Genomic DNA, 13,140 nt, shown 5'->3' on the forward strand with positions numbered 1-13,140 from the left:
ACCATCCCCAAGAAAAAGAAATGCAAAAAAGCAAAATGGCTGTCTGAAGAGGCCTTACAAATAGCTGTGAAAAAAAGAGAAGTGAAAAGCAAAGGAGAAAAGGAAAGACATAAGCATCTGAACGCAGAATTCCAAAGAATAGCAAGGAGAGATAAGAAAGCCTTCCTCAGCGATCAATGCAAAGAAATAGAGGAAAACAACAGAACGGCAAAGACTAGAGATCTCTTCAAGAAAATTACAGATACCAAGGGAACATTTCATGCAAAGATGGGCACAATAAAGGACAGAAATGGTATGGACCTAAAAGAAGCAGAAGATATTAAGAAGAGGTGGCAAGAATACACAGAAGAACTGTACAAAAAAGATCTTCGCGACCCAGATAATCATGATGGTGTGATCACTCACCTAGAGCCAGATATCCTGGAATGTGAAGTCAAGCGGGCCTTAGGAAGCATCATTATGAACAAAGCTAGTGGAGGTGACGGAATACCAGTTGAGCTATTTCAAATCCTGAAAGATGATGCTGTGAAAGTGCTGCACTCAATATGCCAACAAATTTGGAAAATTCAGCAGAGGCCACAGGACTGGAAAAGGTCAGTTTTCATTCCAATTCCAAAGAATGCTCAAACTACCACACAATTGCACTTACCTCACATGCTAGTAAAGTAATGCGCAAAATTCTCCAAGCCAGGTTTCAGTAATACGTGAACCATAAACCTCCAGATGTTCAAGCTGGTTTTAGAAAAGGCAGAGGAACCAGAGATCAAATTGCTAACATCTGCTGGATAATCGAAAAAGCAAGAGCGTTCCAGAGAAACATCTACTTCTGCTTTATTAACTATGCCAAAGCCTTTGACTGTGGATCACAATAAACTGTGGAAAATTCTGAAAGAGATGGGAATATCAGACCACCTGACCTGCCTCTTGAGAAACCTGTATGCAGGTCAAGAAGCAACAGTTAGAATTGGACATGGAACAACAGACTGGTTCCAAACAGGAAAAGGAGTACATCAAGGCTGTATACTGTCACTCTGCTTATTTAACTTATATGGGGAGTACATCAAGAGAAACGCTGGGCTGGAAGAAGCACAAGCTGGCAACAAGATTGCCGGGAGAAATATCAATAACCTCAGATATGCAGATGACACCACCCTTATGGCAGAAAGTGAAGAGGAGCTAAAAAGCCTCTTGATGAAAATGAAGGAAGAGAGTGAAAAAGTTGGCTTAAAACTCAACATTCAGAAAACTAAGATCATGGTATCTGGCCCCATCACTTCATGGGAAATAGCCACTTCAGTGGCTGACTTTATTTTTTTGGGTTCCAAAATCACTGCAGATGATGATTGCAGCCATGAAATTAAAAGATGCTTACTCCTTGGAAAGAAAGTTAGGACCAACCTAGATAGCATATTCAAAAGCAGAGACATGACTTTGCCAACAAAGGTCCATCTAGTCAAGGCTATGGTTTTTCCAGTGGTCATGTATGGATATGAGTTGGACTATAAAGAAAGCTGAGCACTGAAGAATCGATGTTTTTGAACTGTGGTGTTGGAGAAGACTCTTGAGAGTCCCTTGGACTGCAAGGAGATCCAACCAGTCCATCCTAAAGGAGATCAGTCCTGGTTGTTCATTGGTAGGACTGATGTTGAAGCTGGAACTCCAATACTTTGGCCACCTGATGTGAAGATCTGACTCATTTGAAAAGACCCTGATGCTGGGAAAGATTGAGGGCAGGAAGAGAAGGGGATGATAGAGGAGGAGATGGTTGGATGGCATCACTGACTCAATGGACATGGGTTTGGGTGAACTCTGGTAATTGGTGATGGACAGGGAGGCCTGGTGTGCTGTGATTCATGGGGTCGCAAAGAGTCAGACACGACTGAGTGACTGAACTGAACTGAATTCTTTTCTCAGTTGTGTTCAATCTACTGATAAAGCCTATCTGAAGGCATTTTTCCTTTCTATTATAATGTTCTTGATTTCCAGCATTTCCTTTGACTCTTTTTTAGAGTTTCCATCTCTCTATTTAAATCACCTATCTGTTCTTGCATGTTGTCCACTTTTTTCTGTTAGAGCCCTTAACATATTAATTATAGTTATTCTAAATTCCTAATCTGGTAATTCCAAAATCTGTTACATCTGAATCTAGTTCTTATGCTTGCTTTGTCTCTACAGACTATGATTTTTATTGCTTTTTAGTATGCTTTGTAATTTTTTGTTAAAAGATCCAAGCCATAATGGGTAGCAGGAACAGAGATAAAGAGGTCTTTAGCGGAAGATTCTACATTCATCTGGCTAGGACTTGGCTTTGTTTTATGTTTCATGTTTGCTGTAGGTGTTGATTTCTTCCAGTATCCTTATTTTTTATCTACCGAATTGTCTGGGTTTCTGTAGGAATTTCTTCTTAGAGTGTCTGTTTTGCAACTCTCTACTGTAACCCACTATTAATACTTTGGAGTCCTACTGATGTAGTAGTGAGCTCCTAGGGAGAGGAAGCAGTCTACAATCTTATGTTTATATCTCCATTATTTTCTTGGGCCAGAGTCCCTGGGCTGTGACCTTCAGAAGAATTTCTTAGCTATTTTTCTCCTCTTATGTGACTCAAGAAGGCTAGAGGAAGCTGGAGTTGGGTAGCTGCCCATCCTATAGGTCAGATTAGGCTCTGGTAGTTTCCCTCGAAGGCAGGCCTCTGTAGGAGAGAACAGAACACTATGGGCATATTCCAAAATGGTTACTTTTCCCCCTTCCCTGCCCAGAGCACAAAGGGACTTTCCTCCAATCTTCAGCATGAGAATCTGGAAGAGTTTCTAGAGATCAAACTCACAAAGTGTGGGTGCCTCAGACAGATGGCGCCCTAGAGTTTCGTAAACTAACCCACAGTCAACCTCAAGTAATTTGTCAATTAGTCTAAGCATTCCTACCAGTTACTGACTCCAGCAGTAGTTTCCCCCTGTAAAATGGGATTTTCTGAATTTGGCTGTCACTCTAGTGTTTTCCCTTTATTGCCCTTCAATTCTCTGATGATTCTAAGATGATTTGCTAATTTTCTGTTTTCAACTTTTTCTTGTTGTGAAATAGGAGTGTCAACTTCTAAGCTCTCCACATGTCAGAAAAACATCAGTTTGATTTTAAGTAACCTGAATATAGCAAGTTTGTAATCTAGTTCTCTTCTCTGTACTGAAGCATTTACCTAGCACAGGAGATTTCTTTCAGGCAGTTAGTTCACTCTCTAAGTAATTTTTTACCCTTTAGAAAGTAAAATTGCTTAAAGGTAACAAAATACAAGATGACATTAAAAGAACATTGCTTTGAAGTTTTAAACTACAACTACTGAAGTATTTCAACAATAACTGGTTAATTTAGGTGCCAGAGCTGATTAGTTACTACAGTTGACACTTCAGCAGAGGCAAAGCCCAAAACACCAACTGATACAAAGTGGCCAAATAAAACTATTTAGGAAGAGAAACCATCATGAAGCTCTGAACCTGAAAATAAAAAATAAAACAATTTTTAGGGTCCTAACTGAAAGACAAGCGATGTGGCTTAGAGAAAGCAAGCATAACAGTCTAGCATTTCATTCAACAAATATTTATGAAATATCAACTGTAAGCCAGATATGTTAAATACCCATAGAAAGACATGAAGACATGAAATGTAAAAGAGCCAACAGTCCAGGGGAAGATAAATTCATAAAACACATTATCACAACTCAATGTTACAATGATGGTGCAGAACATGAAAGAGATATAGCTTCTCTGCTCACATGTAGTCTGTGTATATGGGTGGCATTTGGGGACAGGCAGAAAGCTTCACGGAGATGGTGGTTTTTAAAACGCACCTTGCATTACCCCTTGGCCTCTTTCCCTTCTCCCAAGTCACTCCTCATTATAGGAGGAACGGTGAGATGGATTTTAAAAAAAAAAAGTCAACTATGCTCAATTCAGTGCCATCCACTCCATTCTAATTTTGTCTACCTACAGAAAAGATACGTTCTGGTCTTCTCTCCACTTACGATAAAAAGCTTGCCAGCCTCTGTGATGCATGCCTGTAGTTACCCAGCTGTGCAAGAGATGGGGAAGATTCTAATTCAAGGTGAAGTATTAGCAAGCCTATATGTATCTTGTGTGTACAAGATCTAAAGTCCCACTTTTTAATCATTTTTATCAGAAATAAAGGAAAGAGCTGATTGCTGGGTGCTGCCCTCCTGCCTTTTCTCTCCCTCTGCCCTTCTGTTTTTGAACTTAGGTGGGGAAAAGGGAATATTACTTATTAGGCAACTCTAATCCCAGTGAGCCCCACGTGTCAAGTCACTTTAAAAATGTGTAACGTGCATATTTCACTGGAGTTAAAGAACAGAGATGACAAGAAAGAATGACAAGCAGTGATACAGATTATAGTCAGATGACTATTTTTTTCTTGGGAGTCAGTTGGGAACAACTGATGGTTTCTGAGAAAAAAGTGACCAAAAAAATTTAGGTTTCAGAATAGTTCCTATAGCAAATGACCTGCCCCCCAAAAAAAAAAAAAAAAAAAAAACCAACAATGCTAGGACAATAATTAGAAAGTTATTACAAAAGTCAATGGAATTAATATGATAATTAATATGATATTGGCTAAATAAATTATGATATTGCCCAACCAAACAAAATATTACACAGCAGTTAAAAAGATTAAGATTCATAATCTTTCTACACTGACAATGATGTTAATAAGACATAAGGTTATGCTAAAAAAAAGTTGCAAAACCATATATATAATGTTACATTTATATTAAGTGCTCACATTATAATATAGTTTCTACAACTAGAAATACATACATGCAAATACACTATAAAAAGGACAGAACAGCCTAACTAGTAACAGTACTGTCTCTAGAGGTGATAGCCAAAGATACCTTAAATGTTATTAGTGCTTTTCTTTAAGAAAAATGTGTTTGTGCGTAACTTTTAAAGAATCAAGGGGAGAAATTATGAGGGCTTTGCCTCAGGTGGCAGTAATGAAAAAAATGGAGAGCTGTTACGAATGAGAGGATGACAAACCTGGTAGGATCCACTTCAAAGCTAACATGCTGCCAATCAGAGGAGGTGATCACAATCCGTAATAAAGGATCCAGGAGTTTCTGTAGGTAGGTAGCACCATATACCTAAAGAAATACACAGGGAGGAATTTATTATGCCTGCTTCAAACATTCTGCATTAAAAAAGACATTCTGCTCTGTTTATTCTGTACATAATCACGGTCTGGCATACCTCTGCATTCCCCTCGCCCCCCTCAAAAAAGATAAATGGATAGAAACCTTGAAACAGAAGGTCATTATTTTACTGGCCAAGCTGTTGCCTCGGAAAAGAGTCTGCATAGAGTCTGCCAATTCTACTTCCTTAGAAAACATGTTCCAGAGCAGTTGGTAGAGTAAATGCCGAGAGTCAAACAGAGTCACTAGAACGCGAGCAAGTTCATCCTGACAACAGAGTAAGATTGTGTTAGTGTAAACAGTTCAGTTTTTCCTTAAGCAGGAAACTGAAAGGCAAATTCAAAGCTGATAACCGCCTGTTGAACTGAGGTATACGGTGACTGATTAACTCTTCCCCTGGGATTTATCCATGCACGTTTGTCTATGATAAATGACTACTTCTGTACACCTACAGTAGCTATTAATTCTAAGAATTAAATGATAAGAAGCTAAGAGAGGCCAAAGGTTTACCACTGGACAGAAAAAATCCAGAATTCAGCTCAAATTCTATGACATAATGAAGGAAAAGTAGAAATAGAAGATGATGACAGAGAATTTGATATGAAGAGATCACTTTCCTAGAAAATCAATGACAGTGAATAAGACTGTGGTAATCACGGAGCTCTACTCTTTTCTCCTATGGTCAGGGAAACTCAGCGAACATTTATCATGGGTTAGGAAAGAAACAACAAAAATGGAGAAACTACAGGATTTATAGAAAGACAGGAAAAAGACCTAAGCAGTGCATTCAGAACCAGGAGATTAGCCAAATGTATATACGAAGTGGGGATGCATAACTAATTCCCATCTAGTACCTAAATGATAACCCTCAAAATTCCCCACAGTAAATAATTTTTTGCACACATAAGAAAAATGAATTGATTGCAAATCATTGTTTAACCACAAAAGTTGGGAAGAGATTTACAGAGAATGAGGTAGCCAGAATAAGATGGCCTAACAACAAAGTCAGGATCATGGCCTGTAGCTCCTCTAATTCTTGTCTGGTCTCAGGATTACTATCATCTGTTATTTAAGTAAAGGAAAAAAATTTAACACTCTTAACCACAGATAATTGGAAGCCAAATAAGATCCAGTATTCTGCTATACTTCCCATGGTTACATAATACATAATTGACTAGATTCCATTTTAAAGCCAAGAATAATTATCAGAGATGATTTAGTTACAAAATAGAACTATTTTTAGACTGCTGTGCTAAATGTTTTTTCCATTCTAATCCCTCCCCCGTAAAATTCTAAAAACCTTTAAGCATCAGAATTTAAATTTACAAAACAGACTTAAAATTTTTTGAAGTTATCTTTTAATTTGTTCTCCTTTAGATATAGCTCTAATAGATCTGACTTAATATAAAAGTCCTCTTCTTAAAAAAGTCCACTTAACGTAAAACACATAAACAACCAATGAGAATCTAAAAAATACATATATAAAACATGTAAGAAACTATTTGCTGAAAGAAAACAAAGTGATTAAAGCTTCTTGGACTTTGATTCTTTTTTATTGAAAAAATTACTGAGAATTTTTAGTACTAATTATAGGTAAGTGCTAAAAGGTTTTAGAATAGCCATTTTCAAAATATATGGAGATTTGTGAACGAACGTTAGCCTTCAAGAAGATTTCAATACCTTCCTTTTTCTAACTCCCTACAAGTAAGATTCCATCTTTATTCATTAAACAATCGCTTATGAAGTCATAGTTATATGTCAGGCTCGACTCCAAGACCCAGAACTACTGCATTGAACAACACAGACAAGGGCTCGGCTCTCATGTACTTCATGTTGCGGTGGAATGAGAACAAGCAATCAAATAAACAAAATAATTTCAAGCAGTAAATAAATGCTGCAAAGGAAATATAACAAGCAATTAAATAAAATGACTGTGGGTGTGGTTTTGATTGGATGACCAGAAAAAACCTCAGTAGAAAGTGAAATGTGACCTGAAACTTGAAGAACAAAAGGCCAGGGAATAAGCACTGTAGGCGGCAGCACCAGCAGCAAGGGTGCTCAAGGGCAGAAAAAAGCTTAATCTGTTTGATGGCCAGTGGGGTTCAAGTTTGGTGAGCCAGAAGGAAAACGGCCTACGATGACGTGAGAGAAGAGGCAGGGCCCAGGCTGGATAGAGCCTTGTAGATCAAGGCTCTAAGTTTCACTTTAAGTATGAGGAGTAAGATCCTATAGCTTTTAAGCAGAAACACATTTACAGGCAACAACAGGTTACCTTATTATACAAAATTTGCTAAGCTGAAATCACTTTTGGTACAGTATAAACAGCTTTCTAACATGAAAAGGGACAACCCTTCTCAAGTATGTAGCTGACATGAAAGTGAAAGTGAAACTAACACTTTCATGTCCATCTCTCTGCAACCCCATGGACTGTGGCCCGTGAGGCTCCTCTGTACATGGAATTCTCCACGCAATACTGGAGTAGGTAGCCATTCCCTTCTCCAGGAGATCTTCCCATCCAAGGGATCAAAGCCGGGTGTCCTGCACTGCAGGCAGATTCTTTACCATCTGAGCCACCAGGGAAGCCCAAACTCTACAATGTTTAGCATGTCTGTTAGCAAAAATGATATGGTTTTAGAAAAATTTTTATTAAGAGATGCCAAATAGCCATATTATGTCTTTTGTATTTAAAACAAGCTAAGTCATAATTTCAAATGCAAATAAGAGTGCTGAAGTTTTAAAAAATTGTTTAACACTTCAAAAAAACAAAAGAGTTCTGAACTAGAGGTAGTAAGCAGGCACAAGCCTTGAATTCTAGTTCTAGCATTACTAACAACTGAATATGAGATTTAATTCTAATTATCTCATTTACCAAATGCAGACACCAGACAAGATCAGTGATTTTAATTTTATCTCGATGAGTGTTCAGACAGAATTTTTCAGTGGGTCAGGTAAGGAGTTTCACTTTTACCTTAAATATGAGAAGTTAAGATCTTCATAATTAAGAAATCTTGTGAGGGCTAAAAGAGCCAATCACTTTCCACAGCTGAAAATCACTCAAATAATATCTGAAGCTTTTCTAGCTCTAAAAGTTTTAGCAATTAATTCAATTCACGGATACACATTAATATATATAAAACAGATAAACAACAAAGACCTACTGTATAGCACCACGAACTATACCTAGTATCTTGTAATAACCTATAATAGAAAGGAATCTGAAAAAGATGAATTATATATACATACACACACACACACACACACACACACACACACACACACATATATGACTCAATCACTTTCCTGTATACCCAAAACATTATAAATTAACTATACTTCAATTTATCCCTGGGTTGGGAAGATCCTCTGCAGGAGGGCACGGCCACCCACTCCAGCATTCCTGCTGGGAGAACCCCACAGACAGAGCAGCCTAGCAGGCTACAGTCCACAATCACAAGGACTTGGACATGACTGAGCATACATACTTCAATTTAAAAATAATTCACTGAATGAATTCCGAAGCATCTGTTTTGTGCCAGGCACTGTTCTTCTCCTCTTAACTCAATGAACTTACCCACTGAGAACAGGGAACCACATTGGCCAGAGCCATGGCTATAGGGAGCTCTCCTTGATCACCCATCATCGTGACCAACTCCACCAGTCTCTCAAAACGATCTGCCAATACCGTTTCTGCAAGTGTGTCAAACTCTGTGCCTTGTTGAAGGATTTTTGTCAGAACTTCCATAAACGTAGCTCTTGTCTGGAGATCTTTGTGATAACCTAAGCCTGATGTGGACAGACAGATGCAAATTTACTAACATGGTCTTTCTGAACTAATTGCATTTTTCTTATATACCGATTCTCTAGGTTTTAAATTTCTCTATGAACCTTTCATTTTATCTTACCTATGGAGTGCATGAGGCCGCTGTCCACATTAGCATTGAGTAAGTTTGACATTGCCAGGACTGTGCAGTGCCTCAGTGATGCCAGCCTCCGAGACATGCCACGTTTCCTGCCACCTGTTTGTGCATTTTCATCTTCGACTTCACTACAGTCGTTCAAAAGGTTCATAAACAATGTGAAATACCTGAGAAATAAAAATACTGACCCTTAACCCATGAAGGCCACACACATCAACTAGAAAGCTAATCAGACATTCTAAAACCATCACGTGTGCATCACGAGTGGCTCTAGGATCTGCTTCTCTCTAGTCTTAGGGGTAATCAGCCAGCACGGCTCATTAGGTAGTATTCTGTGTTGAATATGATTTTATCCTGATCAAGTCCAGTACATATTTCATAACACAAGTACCAAATAGATGCAATGCTTCCTGGTTAAATGTATCACGTTTAATTTTCAGAATATAAAAATTAGTGGTCCAAATAATTAAGACAATGACTTTATGAGGTGATCTGGGTTTTACTGTCTATAAAAATTCACTGATCAAATTATATTTTCTAGGAAAACCACAAAACACAGCTGTTTTCCTATACCGGCCCTAAATAGGGACTATTGCTTCAAGAAAGTGCTGTATTTTGTGAGATAGCAGCTGATGGTCATAATAATGAGGCAATGAGGTCCATTTTCTAAATATAATCATTTGCTATTTCAATTACACTTCATTTTGTTGTGTGTGGGGCTTTGTTTTTTGCTTTTCATTTCTGGCAACTGAAATTTACTTAAGAAACAACTGTGATTTGGCTTCCATCAACTCCACACCATCTCCTTCCTCAGGCTGCAGCGGCAGACCAGCCAGGAGTGAGACTACTGCTTCCATGCTTGCCTGGTCCAAATCTCTGAAGAAAAAAAAAGTTTTAAGACCACAAATCTCTCAGGTTATTACACTTCACCCTCCCCTCAAATAAATGTCTTCCTAACAGACATGAATTTTCATAACTACCTATTTCATTAAACAAATTTCTCTCTCTCTCTTTTTAGTCGCTAAGTTGTGTCTGACTCTCGCGACCCCATGGACTGTAGCCGGCCAGGTTCCTCTATCCATGGGATTCTCCAGGCAAGAATATTAGAGTGGGATGCCATTTCCTTCTCCAGGGGATCTTCCTGATCCAGGAATTGAACCCAGGTCTCCTGCATTGCAGGCAAATTCTTTACTGACTGAGCTGTAAGGGAGGCCCTAAACAAATTACTATGAAAACCCAAATAATCAATGAGCTAATATGCAGAGACCAGAATACAAACACACTTCAAGTCAGGCAAAGGGCAATAATAACTTTCTACAAAGTAATCTTGGCTAAATGACTACCTTAAATTAAAAGCATGTACTGGGGAACCAAACCTGGCCAAAGAAATATATATGAATAGCTATTAAGTAATTCATAATGTTTAAATATTTCTGATACATGGCAGTAAGTATTTATCATTAGAGCAATCTTAAGCAATTACATTTCAGAAAGACGCAAAACAATTAAGTTTTTCAAATAATATCTTTATCCGGTCAAAAAATAAAAACAATCTAAGGCCTTATATATCTTATTTTCCAACTGTAGACTATCTTTTCTAAATATACAACATAAACTTTCCAAACAACACTCACTTTTTACTGAAAATCTTTTAGTTAAAAAGAAACAATAAAGAGTAATATCTTTAAATAATCCAAATGCAAGAGCTTGATATCCCCCAAAACAATTTCAATATAAATTAATATGTACACATACTATAATAAGTAGTACTAATGCCTAGAGAAAACCTACTAATATGTAAAAGTCTTTTTCTTTCCTCTCTCTTTTTTTTACCTTGTAAGACATTTTACATCGTCATCTGCTGCTTGGTTTGATGTTCCCATAACCCAATCTGTCAAGTATTCTACCATCTTATTCCTAAAGAATGGGAGAGAAAAAGAAAAAAGGAAAGTGCTTTTTCAAAGTCACATGTAAAAATTCTTGTATGATTAAAAGTAATAATTCAAGTAATTTGCCAAATAACTCAGGCAATAAGACAATTTCATGAAAGAGATATTACTACCACAAATCTAATAGAGAAGGGCACAAACACCAACTGGTATACTGATCTACCACCTTAGCCCTTAGCTAAAGACTTTTAAAGAAGAAGAGAGCAGCAGAAGATGAGATGATTAGATAGCACCACCGACTCAATGGGCAAGGATGTGAGCAAACTCCAGGAGACAGCAAAGGACACAGGAGCTTGGCATGCTGCACTCCATGGGGTTGCAGAGTCGGACAAGACTTAGAGTCGGAACAACAACAGTGCTATCAGTTGGACACAGAATCAAATTCTTAGTTCAAGTGTAGTATAATTTTAGAAAAAGGGAGCACTGTCATGGGCACAAAGCTTTGGGAAATTTAAAAGGATCTAAAGGAAAAGAACACATAAAACACTTCTTTTCCACCTCTCCCGCTTCCCATGATAACCAGGTGCCACTATTTTTCTGTACTTCACTAAACATAGTAAAATTTACAAGACTTTATTTTGCTCTTTGAGAACTCACCTGAATTTCATCTCTTGACAAAATGAGAGGTCATCTCTCCTTGCCATCATTACCTCGACTAACTGACACAGTTTTGTTTTTATTTGAATTGCATGGACCATATTTCCAAGTACACGAACATATCTATTTAGATACAGGGGCATTAAAAAAAAAGTGATCAGATATAAATAAAGGAAAAGGTTTTCTAAATGCTTTCACCACTAAGTAAAATGATTAAACGTAACCATAAAAATTATAAGATTTTCATTTTGCTCATATGAGAAGATATATAACTTCTAATTACCTTATTATTACACCCTGATTTGGGTGCAAAAAAGAAAAGGATGGCAAATTATTTTATTGCTAACTACCAATGCAAATGTGTGTCTGCTACACTTCAATAGAATGCCTACCTGACCAGATTTAACATCATTGTTTCAATGCTGGCTTGCCCCAGATGTTCAGAGCTGCCTTCGGTATGATTATCTAGTAAGTTCTTCATTATAGCTATGGTTTGCTCCACAAACTGAGTATTGGTGTCAGTCAATAAAACCTATACAAAGAACAAAACATTGGGAATTGATTGATTTGGGAATCAATGCACAGCAGACACACCATAGATAAATGTCATACACATGCAGAAATATACCCATGGGCACATATTCAAACAGGCACATAGATATACACAGATGCTCACATCCATGCCCAAGACATTGTTAACCCCAGGCACACCCATGCACCAGAGTCCCTACAAAGCAAACTAATTTCTGAATTAGATGATTCTCCTTTTTGCAATGTTTTTATCTAATTTTTTAAAAATTATAAGTGAAAGTCCATGCCAGTATCAAAATTAAATAACCTAAAAGAAAAAGGCTTCGTTATTTCAAATGAGTCACTATTTACAAGAAAGGGTAAAAAATAAAACAGAGAACACTTTACCTGTCCTTGGGAGTCAAAAAACTTGCTGATGGTATTCTTCAGTTTGTTAAAAAGCATTGGATAAAGAGCAGGACTCAATTCTAGACCCACCAGATCCTTAACATTGGTCCGTATTTGAAGTCCCACTTTCTCATGGTTACAGACCATTAAGGACAGCAGCCGATCCATAAATTTGCTGACAGGTGTATCTGCATTTCCCTCTGAGGACATCACTGAAATCATGGAACCCTTGCGTTCACTGACAGGGCCCATGGGTGGGCTATAGGTTGCTAAGCCAGAATTGCTTCTCTGCTGCAGGCACACTCCCCCAAGGGCACAAAGGAAGCCAGTCATGTTGATCCATTCTTGTAGCGAGTCCGTGTCAGACAAATCTATGGATCCTCCTCCACTCACATGAGACATTCGCCTCTTCACAATGGTCTTGTGAAGGCTTTCAGCAGCCTAAACACAAAATTTTTATGGAAAGCATGAATTCAACCTAAACTGGTTGACAGACTTGACAAATTACTTTTTATCCAACATTTCTGTGACAAGAGAACATTTTTTTTTTACATTAAAAAAAATCCAA

General features: G+C 37.7%; 1 protein-coding gene across 2 annotated transcripts in view; it reads right to left on the bottom strand.

Moving 5' to 3' along the window:
- Positions 1-13,140, bottom strand: part of NF1 (neurofibromin 1) — a 248,098-nt gene that overhangs the window by 114,833 nt on the left and 120,125 nt on the right. For both annotated transcript variants that reach the window (XM_068978214.1, XM_068978213.1), the window contains exons 21-29: positions 12,573-13,013; positions 12,047-12,186; positions 11,655-11,777; positions 10,942-11,025; positions 9,868-9,984; positions 9,094-9,275; positions 8,763-8,974; positions 5,297-5,458; positions 5,040-5,143 (exon numbers count right to left, since the gene is read on the bottom strand). In XM_068978214.1, coding sequence (XP_068834315.1) covers positions 5,040-5,143; positions 5,297-5,458; positions 8,763-8,974; positions 9,094-9,275; positions 9,868-9,984; positions 10,942-11,025; positions 11,655-11,777; positions 12,047-12,186; positions 12,573-13,013 — 1,565 coding nt within the window. The remainder of the gene's footprint in view (positions 1-5,039; positions 5,144-5,296; positions 5,459-8,762; positions 8,975-9,093; positions 9,276-9,867; positions 9,985-10,941; positions 11,026-11,654; positions 11,778-12,046; positions 12,187-12,572; positions 13,014-13,140) is intronic.

This window comes from Capricornis sumatraensis, chromosome 8, assembly GCF_032405125.1.
Source record: "Capricornis sumatraensis isolate serow.1 chromosome 8, serow.2, whole genome shotgun sequence".
Taxonomy (NCBI): Eukaryota; Metazoa; Chordata; class Mammalia; order Artiodactyla; family Bovidae; genus Capricornis; species Capricornis sumatraensis.